This window comes from Agelaius phoeniceus, chromosome Z, assembly GCF_051311805.1.
Source record: "Agelaius phoeniceus isolate bAgePho1 chromosome Z, bAgePho1.hap1, whole genome shotgun sequence".
Lineage (NCBI taxonomy): Eukaryota > Metazoa > Chordata > Aves > Passeriformes > Icteridae > Agelaius > Agelaius phoeniceus.
In genome coordinates, this window is record NC_135303.1 from 47,719,156 (window position 1) to 47,737,480 (window position 18,325).

The 18,325-nt window shown below is 50.6% G+C and overlaps 1 protein-coding gene across 1 annotated transcript; it reads left to right on the forward strand.

Moving 5' to 3' along the window:
* The first annotated feature begins 3,511 nt into the window (after positions 1-3,511).
* LOC143692266 (serine/threonine-protein kinase PAK 3-like) lies at positions 3,512-12,721 on the forward strand. The gene is made up of 12 exons (XM_077172185.1): positions 3,512-3,587; positions 4,506-4,543; positions 4,929-5,051; positions 5,902-6,082; positions 7,030-7,093; positions 8,341-8,389; positions 9,519-9,631; positions 10,152-10,269; positions 10,915-11,014; positions 11,444-11,640; positions 12,099-12,236; positions 12,632-12,721. The coding sequence occupies exons 1-12, from the start codon at positions 3,512-3,514 to the stop codon at positions 12,719-12,721; spliced, it is 1,287 nt and encodes a 428-aa protein (XP_077028300.1).
* Positions 12,722-18,325: the final 5,604 nt, after the last annotated feature.

The following is an 18,325-nucleotide window of genomic DNA, read 5'->3' on the forward strand; positions in this document are numbered from 1 at the left end:
TTTACTTATTGTTTGGTTATGCTCTGCAATATGAACCCACCAGTTTATTTTAATTCTCAAGCTTAATTAAAATCTATTAAGTATTGTGCTGGTTTTAGTTATGAGAAGATATGATTTTTACTATAATGGGTATACCATTCATTTTAAATAAAAGAAAAAGCGGTGATTCATGAGAGTTTGTCCTGGAGGGCACGGGCCATAAATGACCACACAGCCACACATCAGACAACAATGACCAACAGCAAGCCTCAGGAGAAGAGAAGCCACAACGGATGACAGCCAGAAAACTTATGGTGAGCTGATCATGAAGTGGAGAGGACTCTGGGGCCAACTGGGAGTGGCCATGCAGATCAACAGCCTGTCTGAACCTGTCAGGGCACAGGGAAAACAGGTGATGGCTTTGGGATGGGCACCCAAAGCTGCCAACACTATCACCCAATGCACCATCCAGCACCAAGAGAAGACTTGCTGAATTTTATCAGTATTTCATCCAATTACTCTTTTTTTTTTTTCTTTTGGCTAGTTTCATCTTCTGTACATAGTCCTCTCATTCCTTTGAGATTTCTACCTCTTCATTTCTTTGCACCTTCCCCTCCCTGATTGTCAGCTGAGCTATTTACAGATGGCTTTTCTCACCCACCTGGTACCTGATGTGTGTGCCAGCACCAAAATAATTCTCCTTATTTTGCCCCTAACTGCCTTCTCTTTGGGCCACTGTCACAGCTGGCAAAGCTTCAGTCTTTCACATGTGTTTTTTGGCCAGTAAGTGGGTAAGGGCTGGCAAAGCAACTTCCTAAGGCCTCCAGAGCAATGCACTGCAAGCCAGACCTGTTCTCTTTCAGGCAAGGCTTCTCTGAAAGGACTTCAGAATTCCCACCATGGAACTGAGGCACTGTTGACAGAGCACCAGACTGTGAAAGGCTTTGAAAGGGGATAGGAAGCTCAGCTTGCAAATGAGACCAAGAGGAGGTAGGGTCAAGAGATGTGGTGGCCACACATCCTGAGGTAAATAGCCTTTGGCTTTCCTGGGGCCTTCCCCCACATGGGGCTCCCACTCACCTGGCAATTTAGGAGCTGGGTTAGGGACTCCAGACACAGGTGTGGAGCCTTGCCTCTGGTGTGCCAGGGATCAGTGGCCACAGCTGGGCTGGGATGCAGGCCTGGGAGTGTGGGGTGCGCAGAGTAGGGCATGGCCTCAGCAGAGCAAGGCTTGATCTGCCCCTTTCCCCACCTACAAGCGCCTGAAAGGGCTTGAGCCAGCAATGTCCTCCAGTGTCTCACAACAAGATTTCCAGGTTCCTGTGCTTCTTGGCTGTCAAGACTCCAGAGATTTGTGGCTGGATATTAAGAAACTTGCACATTTGCTTCCCTCCCAAAGAGGCATCCTGAGCGTTGTTTTTTCTTTCTAAGGCCTTCCCTCCTTTCTATGTCCTCTTCTTGAGATAGTCCAGGGAAAGCCTCTCCTCTCTCCCCTTCTCCACCACAATGGAGGGGGACAATGGAAAAACCAATCTATGAGAAGCTGAGAATGTTAGAGTTATAATGTAGTGAGGGAAAAAAAAAAAGCAGCAGTAGACGACAATAGGAAGAAAATTGTGCGAAAGAGGTAATGGCTTAAGCAAGAAAGGTGCAGTGTCACACGGGGCCCCTGGAGCAAAGACAGGATGGCCAGGGCTTCCAGCATGGTTCTGATGGTAGATGGGGGCTGCTGGTGCTGCCGGGAGCAGCTCTGGCCCTGCAGTGGCAGTTTGCTGCTCCCTCTCTGCGGCAGTGCTGGTGGCAGTGGCGATGGTGATGGGTGTCTGTCTCTCCCTGCGGAGCTCTGTTTGGCACTGCCGCTGCCATCAGTCCGCCACGCCGGGCGTGTCCGTGGCAATGGGATCTGCCGCTTTGCTGCCTCTTCCTCCCAGCCTGCTGGGCTGCACTTGGCTTGGCTGCACTCCCTTTGGGCTTGGCTGAACTCGCTTGGTATCAGTGTCAGCACCCTGGCTTGCCTTGTTCTGCTGGAGAAGAAAAACAGTCGCACATGCTCCCCTGGCCCTGATGGTTTCAGCTGTGTGTCAGAGCTGTCATTTCAGTGCCACCCATCTCAGCCCTGTGTCCAAAAAATTACTGAGGAAGGACAAAAGTGGGGAGAAAAAATGGTGGTGGTGCTTTGGTGCCAAGGCCTCTCTGCTAGAGTGAGTCAGAGAGAAGGATCCTCCTTGCATTTCCTGTCATGGCGTTTCCCTGCTGAAATCACAGCCACGGCTGTGATGTAAAATGCTTTGAATAAATAGTGCTGAAAGACACATGGCCTTGTCTCTGTACCTAGGAGGAAACTCTCAATGTCATTGAAGTCGTGCTTCTCCCTGTTTGCTCTTGCAATCTCTGCTGGTCAGAGTGACCCTGAGATGCGTTAGAAAGTCTCTTTCCCCAGCCCGGCAGTTGAAGAAGGAGTGGGAACTCTTCTGTTCTTGGTCTCAAGGTTGTTTATTGTTTCTTATCTATAATATTCTTTCTCCAACGTGCCAAGGTCTGTCTAGCAGCTTGGGTTGAGGCACACTGCCCACCTCAGAGGCAGTGTTGTCTTTTTATACCCAAAACTATGTGTACACTATTTACAATAACTTCCCAATACCTATCACCTATGTGAGACAGTGAACTTCTCCTCTAAACCAATCTAAAAGTGCCAACATCACTCAGAAGATGGTGGCTAGGAAGAAGGAGGAAAAAGGACAAGGCACATCCAAATTCCTCCATCTTGAGACCCCCAAGCTGTCATTTTCAAAACCTCAAAAATCTATTTTTCACCTGGTGACAAACTACCTATTATTCTACTTAAACTCTTTTGACTTGTAATTCTTCATATCAAGATTGGCGATTGTTTTTTCCAAGGGCTAAATCAAAGGCACAGGCATCTTGGGCTCTGTGCCAAAGTCTCTGAGCCCCCGGGCAGCGGCTTGAGCCCTCCAGGGCAGGCAGAGGAATTTCCTGGCTTCTGATAGTTTGCTGCTTTCTAGAACTAAGGGAGGTCCCGCTGGAAGAAGCCTTCTGGTTTTTGCTCAGAAGCAATAGTGGCCAAAGAGCACTAATGTGGTTCCTCACATCCTGCTCCCTTCTCAGGGCTCAGCTTCTCAGTGTGGGCTAGAGGGGCTTAGTGTGTTTTTACTCTTAGATGCCTTGAGCAACAGGTGATGGACTGGGAGGGCTTTTTGTGTGGCTTTGTAGCAGAGGAGAACGCTGCAGGCTTTTTTTGGCATCATCTGTAGAGAAGGTGTGGTTCTGTGCATGAACTCACAAAGCAGCCCAGGGCACTGCTATTGTGATGTCAGCGGCCGCATGGCAGCGTTGTCAGGCAGAGTTGCTGTGCCGAGGCCCGGAAGGGCTCAGTGTGCAGAGCAGCTCTGCGGCACGCTCACTGCAGGGGAACCTGCTGATCGACGAGGTCTCTGCCAGCAGGACTCTTGAGTTTTTTTGTTTTCTCCCTACAGGCTTTGTCCCTTGCAGATTGAGCAGCACCGCTCCAGCCATGGAGGGAGTGTGTGCTGCAGCTTTCACGGCTTTTACCGTGGCTTATTCCGGGTACTTTTTCACCCACCTGGCACGTAAGTAGACGTTTTTCTTCAGTGCAGCATATGGAAACCCAAATGCCACAAAGAGGCCTTCAGCTGGGTAACACCCCTGCCCACAGCTAAGAAGGGCGTGTCTCTAGCCAGTGGGGCATGGGCAGCATTTGTGACGTAGCCTGCGGGGATTCCGCTCCTGCCGTGCCACGGCCTGTGGCAATGGAGTCTGGAGTCTCCTCAGTTTGCTGGCTCAAGCAAGACAACTTCCAGGATGGGAAGACTGGGAGAGCTTGGCAGGCATCCTTGTAAAAGCTGTGCACTGCTCTCCAGGACTGAGGCAAAGTCCCTCAGTTCAAGGCTTCTTGTCTGCATTCCCTCGTCCCAGCATTTGCCTGTGGAACTTGACACTTCCTGCGCGCTAAAAGAGCCATTTGTTCTGTGATGAAATCACAGAATGAGCTTGGTAAAGGCCTCTGAGATGGACATTTTTGAGGAGTTCTTGTATGCTCCCACACACAGGAGCTGTTCCTGTGCTGTGTCATGATAGGACTGCCACCATGGCTCAGAGGGACTTGGGTGAAGCCTCCCTGGGGAAAGGTTTTCAGTAAGCTCATGGCAATTGCTGCATGCAATGTCTTGAGCAGACTGAAATACAGCAAAGAGAGGAGCTGTAGCCGCTGCTGGGTGAGGTGGGGCAGAAGCAATGACTGTTAGAGAACCACTTGTAGACTTAGTCTCAAGTTTCTATGGGTTGAGTGGCCAAAGAGGAGAGACAAGGTAGACACCAGGCAGTATTTTGTGCTGCTGTTGTCTTGCTTGCTGTGTGCCACAAGGGATGCTGCTGGAGTGGTGTAGTGAAAGCAGAATGCTCTGTCTTTGGGTTGACTTTGGGGTGGGCATGGCCAGCCCAGGCAGTTTTCTTAGAGCATCTGGTTCTTTTTCCCTTGTGTGTTGCAGGTCACATCAGCCGTGCCTGGAGAGAATCCGCTCTTTGGGTGAGTGGCAAAGGAGCCTCTGGCCTTGGTAGCATTTGGCAATTGCGGAGCAAGCTGTGAGCTGGGCCTGTTGCAGTCCGGTGCCAGCCTGGCTGGATGAATGAAAGTCCAGTCCAGGCCCTTTGCAGCAACAGCAGCAGCAGGAGGACCCAGGGCTGTTTTCTCCCGTTCCTTTCCAGAACTTTTAAGCAGCTGAATATGCTGGCTGCCATGATGGAATTTCTCCTGTACAAGAGAGCGCAGTCCAATCCAGCTGGCCCATTTTACTTGAGTCTGAGCACCTTAGAATCCCATTTCTCTGCAGATGCTTTCTCCTGAGTGCATCTGGGTCTAGAGCTGAATATAAAGGAGGTTACGTGTCCCTGATGCTGCTGTCTGTCTGCAGAGCCCAGAGGGAACCTCGGAGCCTCCAGTGGCTGTGTGTCTTCCTGAAGAAGAGGCCCAAGGGGAGGAAGATGCCCAGCAAAGTGTACCTGCTGCCACTGCAGGGCCTGAGCATGCAGCATCAGTAAGTGGCAGCTCTGGGCAGTCCTGTGGCTGGAGCAAAGCATAGCTGCAAGTTTCCGATCAGACAGCACCTCCCGTGCCTGGCTGAAGATGCTGAGGGCTGGAATCTTTCCTGCCCTTCCCGCAGGCAGTGAGGCCTGGAACTTGGAAGTTCAGGGATCACCTTCCTACTGTTCTGAAAGAGGCTGTGAATTTGTCTTAGCAAGAGACAGGAGGTAGCATTAGGATGTCTTGGCATGCTGCTGGGGTACAAGTGAGGCCCTTGGTGGCCAGTGGCTGTGCAGGCTCCCTGTCCCCAGTGAAGAGAGCAGTGCAAAGGTGCAGTTCAGAAGCTTGCAGGATATGAGGAGACACTGTCCCCAGGAGGGACCTGGCCCTGCGCAGACAGCAGCTGTCAGTAGCTAAAGGAACAGCTGAGATGCAGCGGGGCCTGTAGCTGAATATAGGTGAGGTGGTGAATGCCAGGTTCTTTCCTGTCCCTCATGCTGCTGTGTGTCCCCAGAGCAGAAGGGCAGCGTCAGCACCTGCTCTGGCTGCCTCTGCACGCGAGGAAGAGGCTGAAGAGGAGGAAGGTGCTCATGAACCTGCCCCTGCTGTCAGCCCAGGCCCAGAGCAAACATCATCAGTAAGTGCCTGCTTTGGTTAGCAGTGAGTGTGGTGTCATTTTGTCCATGGTGTAAAAGCAGCCTTTGGATTTTGGGCCTTGAGCTGGAGAAGCGGGCTGCAAAAGCTGAGAGGTGAAGAGCCCTGGCTGTGGCCAGCAGCATCTTCCCAGGGGCTTGCATTTGAAATGGGATGGCAGGGGCACCTCTGCCAGGCACATTTGTGACCTCACTCATTTCTTTTCCCAGAGCTCCACCTCCTCTGTCCTGGCACCTGCAGGAGCTGCAGCAGAAGGCTCTGAAGGAGCCTCCAGTCCCCAAGCTGGCAAGTGCAGCGGGAGCAGCTCGTGCATCTGGAGCACCAGTAGCTCCTCTGGCAGCAGAGAGCAGCTGGGAGAGAGGACAGAGGACAAGTGCCTGGCCATGCTGAGTACGTCCTTTGTGATCCTTGTCTGCTGGAGCAGTGCCCTGTGTGTGCGTGTGTCGGCATGAGCTGTCCCAGCTCCTGTTCCTCCTCAGCTGAGTGCCAGCTCCTGAGGCCTCCACACAGGACCTGTTGTTGTGCTTTGAGGTGGTGAGGGGTCACCGGGGTGTTGCTCCTGCCTCTGAGAGCAGCTCAGCCTGGCTTGGCTTTGCCTGAGCTTCCCTGGAGGCAAAAGGCAAACCAGAGATTGTTTCTGGCTGAGCAGGAGGCCGTGACCCAGCCAATGAGTAGGCGCTCAAGGAGCTCCTGTGGGGCACGGCCAAGGTCATCTTCAGAACTCGGCCTGTCCTAAAGGCTGAGGCACCTCATTCCTAAGGCCCAGCACAGTAGGTTGGAACATGAGCTGCTGCTCCTGAAAGGCAGAAGGCCATTGTTTAGGCAAAATTGTCCTGCTCAAAGCTGCAGATTGTGCTTCTGCTGGAAGCACTTCGCAATATTCTTGCTGTTCTGCAAAGGGCAGCTGTTGAGAACAATTGATTCCAGGAGCCAAGATGCCTTTGATGTTTGCAAGGATTAAAGCTTTGCTTGAAGGTCACAGAGTGTTGATTGCCAAGACCAGCAAGGTTTTGTTATTCCTGCTGCCCTTAACATTTCTAGACAACAACCAGTTCTCTTGGTTACAGCTTTCTGATCCCTGCATCCTCTGACTGTTTCTGCACGTGCTTAGATTTTAGTTTAGACGTCTAGTTTGGTACAGGCCATCTGTGCTGCAGGGCTGCTCGTCTTGCTGCTGTTGTTTCTGAGGTGGTGGTGGTGGTGGTGCGGTGGTGTTGTTGTTTGCCGACTGCCTGAGTTGAAAGGGCCCAGAGTCGCAGAGAGTGGGGCTGCCTTTCTGATCTGCTGCAGGGTGGGATCTCTTTTGAAGTGAGCATCTTTCCTTGGGATTTTTCCAGAGATGCTGGTGAGCGAGGGAGATCCTGAGGCTGAATACACAGAGCTGGAAACCATTGGCAAAGGGTGAGTGCAGCCACAGTTCCTTCTTCAAAGGCAGGGCCTGTGCATTTTGCTGGTGTCACATCTCCCCAGAGCGACGTCAGGCAAGCTCCAAAGCTGTTCAGACACTGCGTTAGGATGATGCCTGATGATCTCTCAGTACTGGTCAGCATTTACAGCTGTGGTCCGAAGGCAGGGCGGCAAAGACACCTGGACGCTGGCAATGTCTTTTCTGCGGCAAAGAGCAGCACCTGGCAGATCTCCTGTCCCTCAAGTCTGTTGCACCTGATTGCCGCTCTTCCTAGGAGAAAGCATTTTTGCATGTCTCAAAAGAATACAGAATGCGTGGGAATGAAAGGAGGAGAAACTTTGTTGCCTCAGAGGTCAAGTCAGCAGCTGACAGCTGTCAGGGAACAGCTCTGGGTAACATTTCTTTCCAGTATTTTGCTGAAACCAAGATTCAGTGGTCTGGATGGCCACCACCTAGTCTAGCAGCCAAAAGCAGAAATGAAAGAAGCAGCTCTCTTTTGTAGCTGAGGTGGCAAAAGACAAAGCTTCGGGGCAATGGCCAGTGCCAATGCACTCCAGAGGAAAAGGCATCATCTGGCTGATGGCAGAACCCTGGTGGATCCTGTGGGGTTTAGGCCTTTCCTGCAAAGAATCCACCAAGCTGTTCCCTTTGAAAGCCGGCTCTGCTGACTGGAAATGGGACTGATTTGCAACATTTTCCCTGTGAGAAGGCAAATGTACAAGAAGTCTCCAGAAAAGCAGAGTCCTCCAGGTGTCTGGTGCACCAAAGAGAAGCAGCTGACAACAGCTCTGGACTCAGAACGCTGGTGTCCAAGGATCCTGTGTTTTGAGGACTTCTCCATTTGTGTGTGCAGCAATGGAAGCCTTTCCCTGCTCTGGCTGTGGCTGCAGCTATGGCTGGGCACTAACTTCCTTGCAAGCTGGAGAAGGGATCTGTGTCTGGAGGCTTTCCTGCAATGGCTGTTCCGTGGCCTCAGGCTTCTCAGAAGGCCTCAGTAGTGGTGCTTGAGTTTGACAGACAGGCTCCAGGGAGAAGTGGGAGAAGGCCCAACTGGCAAGTTCCTGGAAAAATCCCACACATGTACAGATAGAGAAAGAGAAAAGGGGGGAAAGACCCAGAGGAGAATCTGTCCTATTCCATTTACTGTTTGCCCCAGGACTTATTTGCCATTGGACTGCAGTGTCTTGCACTGGCAGGGACTAAAGGACTTCTTCTTTCTCCGCTGCTGTTTTGTTTCTAGGGGTTTCGGCACGGTGTGCATGGCAGTGGAGACTGCCACAGGAGAAGAGGTAAGCGCCAAGCAGCGCCGCAGCTTCTGCAGCTCTCGAGTGCCCTCCCCTCTGCTGTGAGCTGTGGCTGAGCTTTGGGTGGCCTGGAGAGCTTTGCTGCAAAGGCAGATGAAGTGCAGAGCAGTGTCCGCCTGCCAAATACAGTGGGGACAGATTTTGTCCTTCTCAGCTGCCCCTGGGAATGCAAGGAGGCCAGAGGAGGACACACTGGCTGGGTCTTAGTGCCCAGGTGGTGTCTCAGAGCATGGTACTGCTCTTTGGGGCTGCAGGGTTCCTGAATTCTCTTTTCTGGCTGTTAGCAAATAGATGGGAATCGTGCTGGTAGTTCTGTAGGCACCTGCAGTGCTGCCCTTGGAACTGTGCTTAGACAGAGTGGTCTGCAAGGAGTCTCTCAAGGGCCTAAGCCCTGCTCATAGCCCGGTGTATATCCCTAGAAGATCATGGCATGGGTTATTTCTTTTTATAGTCAGGCAGTAATTGCAAATGTCAGTGGTGTGAAGAAAAGTATTTCAGTGGAGCAAAATGAAAATTCCTGGAGTGAGGAAATGCTAGGATTGTGGTTTTTGGAGGTGTCCTTAATGATGTTTTCATCATCGTGGCATTTTTTCATTGTGAAGTATGTAGGGTTGTATATCTTAGGAGGAATAGCCCTCAGGATGTTTTTAGGACAGCATTTTATCTGCCACATCTCTAACTGTTTGCTGTGTTGTTGTGCCATGGAGAATGCCAGTGACTGCTGGAGTAATGATCCAATCCCCTAGAAGTGCCAATGGTTTCCCAGCAGTTTTGCTCCATTTTTACTGGCACAAAATGGCTTCCTGCTTGCAAGAGGTGTGTGAATGAGCATGGGGATGATAAAGTAAGGCCATGGGAGAAGACTGGCTCTGGGCACAGTGAGTGTTGTTAGACCTCTGCGGTGGAGAGCTTAGAGCGTGTTTCTGCCAGGTTTCCAAGGCAGAGGCTATGTGGCTCTGTGTCCTGGGAGGTGCCCGAGCAGGCGGTCTGATGTCCTGTCACAAGGCAGCTTGGCCCAGCCCAGCACTATCATCCCATAATCACTGTCTCCATGTTGCCCTTGTGGTCCTGTGCCACAGACTTCTTTGGTTCATGGTTTTCCATGTCGTTTTAGGTGGCCATAAAGAAAATTAGTCTCCTGCAAGAGAGCGGCAGCGAACTGTGCCTGAATGAAATCCAGGTCATGCGTGGCAATAAGCACGCCAACCTTGTCAACTATGTAGACAGGTGAGTGGCTCTGCTGTTCTGCTGTGAAAGGTCATTCACATCCTGCAAGCCAGAGGTTCAAGCACTCCTTTGGTGGGTGGCAGAGGATGGAGCTGTTCATTCCTGTTTCTGGGCTGATCTACAGTGTCTTGGGAGGAGATTGCATTGGGGCTGCATTACTCTTTCCTGGCATACCGAGTTTGAAGGGCGCTTTCAAAGGCCGGACTTGGCCCTATCTTACTGAGCCAACAGCCTCAAAGTTCCTGTGCTCTCTCCCCATGGATTTGTTGGCTTTGGGGTTGGATTTTTTCCCCATGGGTCTGAAGTGTACCGAAGCACTGCAGATTGTATTTCCCTTGGCCTGTTCGTTGGTGTGGATAGCAAGCAGTGTTTTAGACTGCCCAGAGTTCAAGACCTGTAGAGCATAGTGAATGACTGCTCACTTCCTCCTGTCTTCCTCTGAGAGAGACACAGAAACAAGAATCCATCAGGTGGTGTGAGTGCACGCCTTCATCTCCAGGCTGTTGTTTCCTCCTTTCAGCTACCTGCTGGACGAGGAACTCTGGCTCGTGATGGAATTCATGGACGGAGGTTCCTTACACGATGTCATCAGGGAGACTCGCCTGGCAGAAGGAGAGATAGCAGCTGTCTCTCGGGAGGTAAGGGATGGTGCCTGTGCTTCCCATGCCTTGGTCGGGATGGTCCTTCCAAATGGGTGACAAGGAGAGGAGAGATTTCATCTTCTGAGCCTCCTTGCTGCCTTTCTCTTATGACTGGCAGTAGCAAGAGCATCTGAAGTGCCTGCCAGTGTCCCTGCCCTTCTTCTAGTGTGTTTGTGTTTGCCTCTCTAAACACTTGCCTGGAGCCTGTGTGTGCTGCATTCCTTCCCTGGACGGGCAAAGTACTGGTGGCACAATGTAAAATAAGTGGCACAGACAAAGATACACACTGGGCTGTCATGGAGCTCAGCCTCGAAGAGAGCCTTGCACCAAAGGGGTGTTTGCAAAAGCATCCACTCTTGTCTGGCTGGAGAGAGCACAGCCACTGCAGCAGTGCTGCTTCAGTCTGTGGTTGCAGGGCAGTGGCCGGAGGAACAATTGTCCTTTCTCTTTCAGAAGCAAACACACCCTCACTTAGAAAGGCACTGCTGTCCTTGTGTTGGAGCAGCAAGCTCTTGCCCTTGCCAGCAGCCTGTCGTGCCATGGCTCAGCATGGCCCAGGAATGTTGCAGTGTTGCAAATGTGCCACTTCCCCGCTTGTGGGATGAAATCCACTTAGGCTGGTGTTTCTTTTTCCTCTCTCAGTGCCTGCAAGGCCTGGATTTCCTTCACTCCAAGCAAGTGATCCACCGGGACGTCAAAAGCCACAACATTCTCCTGGGTCTGGACGGATCCGTCAAGTTGGGTGGGTGTTGTTGGCCAGGCTCAGCCGTGGCAGGCTGCGGTGTGGGGCTGCCTTTGGGTGACTGCCGGTTCCCTGCAGTGGTGCCTGTGGCAGTCCAGGCTGCCCTGATGCAAGTGCAGAGCACAGCCCCAAGGTGCAGGGAGGTGTTGCTGGGAACAAGGGCTCAGGAGTGCCTTTGGCTTGTGCATGTGTCCCTTCCCAAGCAAGGCACTTACAGTCTAATAGCTTCAGGGCACTAAAAGCCACTGCCTGAAAGCTGGGGCTTTTGCTAACTGGCCAATTCCGTATTTCCTCGGCTGCAGGCCAGAGGAATGGCAGCATGGCCCCTTGCTGGCAGCCGGGTTCCATGCTGCCCTCTTGGACATTGGTACAGCGGGGATTTCTTTGCTTTGCTTTCTTCATTCACGCTGGCCTCTTTTTTCTCCTCAGCTGATTTTGGCCTTGCTGCTCAGCTGACCGCTGAGCAGAGCAAACGGAGATCAGCTGTTGGGACCACTTACTGGATGGCGCCAGAAATCTTCACCAGGAAGCTCTATGGCCCCAAAGTGGACATCTGGTCCTTTGGCATTGTGGGGATCGAGATGGTGGAAGGGGCGCCTCCTTACCGGATGAAAACCTCCCGCACGGTGCGCTGCAACTGCTCTCAGATACTGCTGACACCCAAACACAATCTGCTCCCATTCTTCTGCCTGGCAAGCTTGCTAACACCTGGAAATGAGAGGTGCCAGGCTGCATAGTCTCTCGTGCTCCTTGTCCAGATCGTCCCCTTGCCATTTCAGTGCACGAACCGCACAAAAAATGGTGATGCCTTTTGCTTGAGGGAAGCTTTGACAAAAGGGCAAAGCTGGGCTTTTAGTCCCCATCAGCCAGTGAAATCAGGGGTGAAGGCAAGAGCCTTTGCCTATTGGACTGGCTATGGCTGCCTGTGGCTTTGTGTTCTTTCAGTAGGGGTAGGAAAGGTATCTGCCAGGCTCTGGCAGGGAGTAAAGTGCCACGGGAGAGTGGAGCCTGTCCCGTGGGGTGTGTGTGAGCAGTTTGGGGTGCAAAGGAGACAGGTAGAGCGTGGCATTTCCTTCTTCTCTAGGTTCAAGAGCTGATCAGCAGCGGGGGCAGGCCAAAGCTGCAGAAGCCCAGGCAGCAGTCGGCGTGGTTGCGAGACTTTCTGCACTGCTGCCTGGAGAGGGACGAGGACAGGCGCTGGTCTGCCCAGGAACTGCTGCAGGTAAAAGGCAAAGCGGCTGCAGGCTGCGCCAGCTGCCCGCTGCCAGGGGCTCCTCATCTGCTCAAGTCCAAGGCGTCTGATGGGGCCCGCTCCTAAGAATCTCCCCTCTGGGGGCTTGCAAAGGAAAACAAAGGAGAATCCTGGCCTAGGATGCCTTGGAAGGAGCCTTTCAAGGTCACCTAGACCAAATCTCCTTTAGCTGAAGACATCTGGAGTCACGGATTTGTGGGATTGGGAGCCATTTTGCCTCATGTAGCAAGGTCCTGGATGTGGAGACAGTGGTGCCCAGAATGCCCTCCTTTTCTTCTTTCTGTATCTTTCTGGTAGCCAGAGAAAGCCTGTTTCAGCCTGTGAGGAAAGTACCAGTTCATGTTTTTCTTTTTCTCTTTGGGCAGCATCCGTTTGTAACATCAGCCAAGCCGACCTCCGAGCTGACGCCTCTGATCACGGCCACGCAGCAGTTTATGGCCAGCAGGAGATACTAGCCCTGGAAGAGGCCATTGTTCTTGTTTGCACTTTGTAGTTTGTAGTTTGTAGATTATAGCTCGTAGTTTGAAGTTTCTAGTTTCTAGGTCATAGTTCGTAGTCTCTTTATTCGAATACGCAAAATAAATACTATAATAAATAAAACCTTCACTGTGCTGGAAGCTTCCCTTTGTTCTCACCCTGTGAATAAGCTCTAAATTTGCTTCTGAATGGTCAGGTGTTTCTTCGATGTGGGAAGACACATGGATGGGATTTGTGGCATGGTTTGGAAGCGTGCAAAGGTCTTCTTCCTTCAGTGCCTACAGGCCACAAGCTCTTGTGGAGATAGAGGCATTGCAGCTGTGGCTAGAGGAGCAGAGTAGGGCAGAATGGAGCAGAGCAGTGGTGTCACTGCTGGGGATGCTGCTGTGGCTGTGGGCAGAGGGGGAGGGAGCCGGGCTTCTCCAGGGGCTCAGGCGCAAGTGAGTGTCCAGCGGGAAGGCAAGTTCTGCCACGGGAACCAAGGCCAACATGAGGGAGCGAAAACTTGTGCAGTTGGGACCTGCCTGAGCCACTGTGGAGGCCTGTGGGCCTGCTAGGGCACTTCCTGGGGCTGTGGCCTGGAAGAATGTCCCCTAGACTTTAACCTCCCCCATGGTCTCCTGTTTATCGTTTCAATATACATTTGATACCGTGATTATTGAAAATCATTTACTTTGCTATGTTTGGTGGTAACTGACGGTATATTTGACTACCATTTAAATTTAAATTTTAGTTGCACAATATTTGATAGACTTCCTTTCTCAGTTTTTGTGTTCCGCCCCCGCTTCCCTGAAACCACGATCCCTGGGAAGGACAGGCCGGGAGATGGAACCTGCTCAAGAGCAAGCACAGGCGAGCCACCAGCCATCTGCCATCTCCCCTCCTCTTCTGACCCCTTGCCAGGACAGCACCGGCCATGGTGTCCTGGATTCTACCCTAACCCACTTTCTGACTGCCCTCAACCCTGCCCGCACTTTCCTCTTGTATTAGCAGTCCCCCATTTTTGCTGCAATACATATGTCAGAGATCAGTGCTACAATAGAAGTTGAGAATAAAACAGCTGGAGGACCGACTCTGTTGCCCCCACAGGAGTTCTGTGCCCTGCACCACCGGAAGGTTCCCCCATTCTAGTCCCCCATGAAACCTTTTCTTTTGACTTGTGTGTTTGCTGAAGGCCACTCGGGAAAGGTGTCACCCCAAGTCTTTTGGATTTGATTTTGTGTTCTCTTTTGTTTTGTGGGTAAGTGAGGGGGAATGAAGTGGCGGGAGCCGTCTGGGAGTCAGGGCCTGAGAAGTGAGGGGAAATGAAAATTGTATTTACTTATTGTTTGCTTATGTCTGCAATATCAACCCACCTGTTCATTTTAATTCCCAAGTTTAGTTAAAATCTACTAAGTATTGTGTTGGTTTTAGGTATAAGAAGGTATTATTTTTACTATAATGGTTATACCATTCATTTTAAATAAAACAAAAAAGGGGGAGTGTGGGGGTTTGTCCTGGAGGGCACGGGCCAAAAATGACCACACAGCCACACATCAGACAACAGTGACCAACACCAAGCCTCAGGAGAAGAGATGCCACAACGGATGACAGCCAGAAAACTTATGGTGAGCTGATCATGAAGTGGAGAGGACTCTGGGGCCAACTGGGAGTGGCCATGCAGATCAACAGCCTGTCTGAACCCGTCAGGGCACAGGGAAAACAGGTGATGGCTTTGGGATGGGCACCCAAAGCTGCCAACACTATCCCCCAATGCACCATCCAGCACCAAGAGAAGACTTGCTTAGCTTTTTCAGTATTTTATCCAATTACTCTTTTTTTGTTTTTTCTTTTTGCTAATTTCAACTTCTGTACATAGTCCTCTCATTCCTTTGAGATTCCTACCTCTTCCTTTCTTTGCACCTTCCCCTCCCTGATTGTCAGCTGAGCTATTTACAGATGGCTTTTCTCACCCACCTGGTATCTGATGTGTGTGCCAGCACCAAAATAATTCTCCTTATTTTGCCCCTAACTGCCTTCTCTTTGGGCCACTGTCACAGCTGGCAAAGCTTCAGTCTTTCACGTGTGTTTTTTGGCCAGTAAGTGGGTAAGGGCTGGCAAAGCAACTTCCTAAGGCCTCCAGAGCAATGCACTGCAAGCCAGACCTGTTCTCTTTCAGGCAAGGCTTCTCTGAAAGGACTTCAGAATTCCCACCATGGAACTGAGGCACTGTTGACAGAGCACTAGACTGTGAAAGGCTTTGAAAGGGGATAGGAAGCTCAGCTTGCAAATGAGACACAAGAAGCTGTCGCAGACATCTTTCATGAGAAATCCTTTCTTAGGATTTTTCCTTGTGAGAAGCTGCAGTTTCAGCAACCAAAAGTAAACAATGGTTATCTGCTGCTGTGGAATGCAACAGGTAGACCCGTGATGGGTCTCCTGTTGATGTTTGGATTTCCTGACCACTCATGGCAGAGCCGGCTCTTGCTCTATGTCTGAGTCACAGATCTTTGTTATTCATTCTTTTCTATTCTTAGCTTAGCTAGCTTCTGGAGAAACCTTTTCCTTTCTATTTCTTTTTAGTATAGTCTTAATGGTACATATATCATAAAATACTAAATCAAGCCTTCTGATCATAGAGTCAACATTCTCGTCTCTTCTTCATCCTGAAAACCCTTGTGACCATGGTCACAAGAAGCTCTCTCCCCACCAGACTTTTGGCATCCCAATAGCAGTGCTCCACGCTGGCCATGTGGCCCCAGGACATTCCCCATTTGCACACCACTCCTGCTGGCAATGGACTCACTTTGGCTGTCATGTGGGGCAGAGAAGGGAAGACGCAGCCAGAGAGGGATCCTCTCACTGTGTTTCAGAAAATGACAGCAGAGCAGCCCTTTCTCAGGAAAGTCATCTGAAAGGACTTAAGAGTCCCAATAGTCTGGATTGCCCCAGGGCTGGGGCTCAAAGACATCACAAAACTCAAGAGGCTCCAACCTCCTCAGCGTATCATTGCAGTCAAGCTACTGGCTTCAGACCAAATACCTTTCCTCACTTTACCTAACCCTTCAGTGCTTCTCAAACCCAAAATCTTTCTTCTTGTCTTCAGTCAGCCTAAGCACTTCTGCCTTCTTTGTCCACAGCTGGAGAGAGCTTTCCAGCTGCCGCCTCTGCTCCTCTGTCAGCCCCTTTTCTCCCTGCTTCCAGGGGCCACCAACAGTTCCACATGCCTTTCTTCTGCACAATCATGCTCTACACATCCCCCACCAAACCTACACATACTTGCCCTGGTGGAGTAATTTTCTGGTTTGATCTGAGGCGATAGGAAGAGCTCTCAAAGTTTTCCTAAGAAAAGTTTAGGGAGGAATCTTCCCCACCCCCTGTGGCAACCAGAGAGAAAATACAAAAATTTCTCAATAGTGCTTGCACCAAACGTATATAAAACACATGAACATGAATGTCTTAAAACTTAGCAAGATAAAAACATGGGAACACTCGATGCAGTGAAGAACAGCAGTTCTTCAGTCCTGTACCACTTCATCTTTCCATGAAACACCTCTCAAAGAAGAAAACTCCGTCCCACTTGGACCTACTTCATACACAGGAACTATCCACTTTTGTGTTCTCTGCCTGAGAAAGTTTTGGTGATGCTTTAATCAAACCAGCAATAAAAGTCTGTATAAAGAAACTCAGAAGACATCAAGAAAGTGACAATCACTAATAAAACTTATTTGGCAAGAGTTATCTTATTTCAAATATCAACTACCTTACCAATACTTAGTCCGTTCCCAAGGTGAAATCCAATCCCTGTATCCTGTTTCCCTCAGGTATCAGCTAAAAAACCTATCTGCTTCATAACACTGATCACATATACTTTTCCCAACTATTTTCCAAAACTATTGATATATTTACAATTTTGTTAGCACGAATCACAGCCCTTTATCACATCAGTGAGACCAAAACAACAAACTTGCACCATGATGAAAGCATTTTCTCCTAAGGGTTACAGATTCTCTAGCAGCAGCATTTCTGCCTCCAGGCTCTGGCGGCAGACAAGGCTCAATGCCCACGGCTGCCAGAAGGAGGCACAGGAGGAGCAGTTTGCAAAGCTTCATTGAGAATACAGGGAAAATGAGTCTCTACTTATTCCCCAGTTTCTTTCCAGAGAGCCTCTTGGGATATTTGAATTCACCACCCTCTCCCAACTCACTTTTTGGAGGTGGTGCCGAGATTTTGTTTCCTCAGCCTTTGTTATAAAATTGACTCAAAACGAGTAATTTCCAATCAAAGAATTTATTAATTATTGAAGCAGTTATACTACGTAAGCAAAGGCTCAGCGCTGGGCAACAGGGGAGTCTCCGCTCCACCAACTGCCGCCGCAACTAGTTTCTGATTCAGTCCTTTTATCCTCTCTCTCCTTCAGGAGTCCATGTCATCTCAGAGTACTCTGCGCCTGCGCTGGTTGTTGCTAGAGGGTCATCCTTCTGTCTCCTGGTGGTCGGTGATAAAGGCTGTGGAGTCTTCCTCAGCTGCGTCTTCTTCACCCTATGTCCTTATTTGGTGACTTCTCCGTGGAAAATTACCAAAATCTTATGATTAACGCAATATGTGCCCTATCAAGCTTAAGCAAGCAAATGTCCTGCCTTGCAAACTGTGCCTTATCAAGCTTAAGGAAGCAAATATCCTGCCTTGCAGACTGTATATCTGCCCCTGTCCCTTCCCCAGGTTTTCCCTGGTCGTTATTTCTGTGAGTTATCTGCTTGTACCATTTGTCAGCGGGAAAGGTTTCCCTGCTGGGTGTTTATCTGCCCCTGCCCTTTCCCCAGCCTTTCCCTGGTCGTTATTTCTGTGAGTTATCTGCTTGTACCATTTGCTGGGTGGGACTATGTGTGGGCTCCTGCAACCCCTTCCCTGGTATCCTTGTAGCTCATATCTCATGAAGTAGTACAGAAATAGTCAGCAGACAACTCTTGTAACACACTGGTCTCTTTCTCGTGACGAACAAAATGTAGTCCCTCATCTCAGCCTTCATCCATAAATTTTGAAATAAATTACAATAACACTGAAGGTGGTGAACGAGACATCCCCTGTTTCTCATGCATTGCTTGGGGGTTCTCCCTTCTCCAAGGGGTCCAAACTTTGCAAACCACAGCTTGTTCCCCAGGCAGAAGACCAGGGCTTTTCACCACGTGCTTCCTTCTCCAAAAGATTTATTTCATTCCTCCCCAAGAGAAAAATTCCCCAAACATTCTCCATTTCTTTGGGATCATTGTTAATTTTCCCGTGTAATTCAAGCACTTCTGTTGCAGACTGACGTATCACTCACTCCCAGACTCTGCCTCCTGAGGAGCGAATTCCTTCTTTACCCGCGGGGAGGGCTTGGGATGAGAAGGAGGGGTGAAGATTGGCTGTGCACAGCGGAACCTGTCCTGCAGGGAGCAGAGGAAGGTGACAGCCCCTCGGCGCCGTCCCGCCTCTGTGTTTGGGAGGGGCGGGCGCAGTTTGGGCTGAGGGGCGGGGTTGGGCTTTGAGGCACTAAAGCCCTGCCAGGGGCTGCGGGGCTGACCTTGCAGTCAGGGAGGCCCGGCTGTTGCTGGAGTCTGGAA

What these genes read in the sequence shown, in the direction of transcription:
- LOC143692266 (XM_077172185.1), top strand. Translation starts at nt 3,512, where the DNA reads ATGGAGGGAGTGTGTGCTGCAGCTTTCACGGCTTTTACCGTGGCTTAT. An exon ending in GGCCTGAGCATGCAGCATCA is followed by an intron (nt 5,052 to 5,901) that starts GTAAGTGGCAGC and finishes TTCTTTTCCCAG; the next exon opens with AGCTCCACCTCCTCTGTCCT. An exon ending in CAAGTGCCTGGCCATGCTGA is followed by an intron (nt 6,083 to 7,029) that starts GTACGTCCTTTG and finishes GGATTTTTCCAG; the next exon opens with AGATGCTGGTGAGCGAGGGA.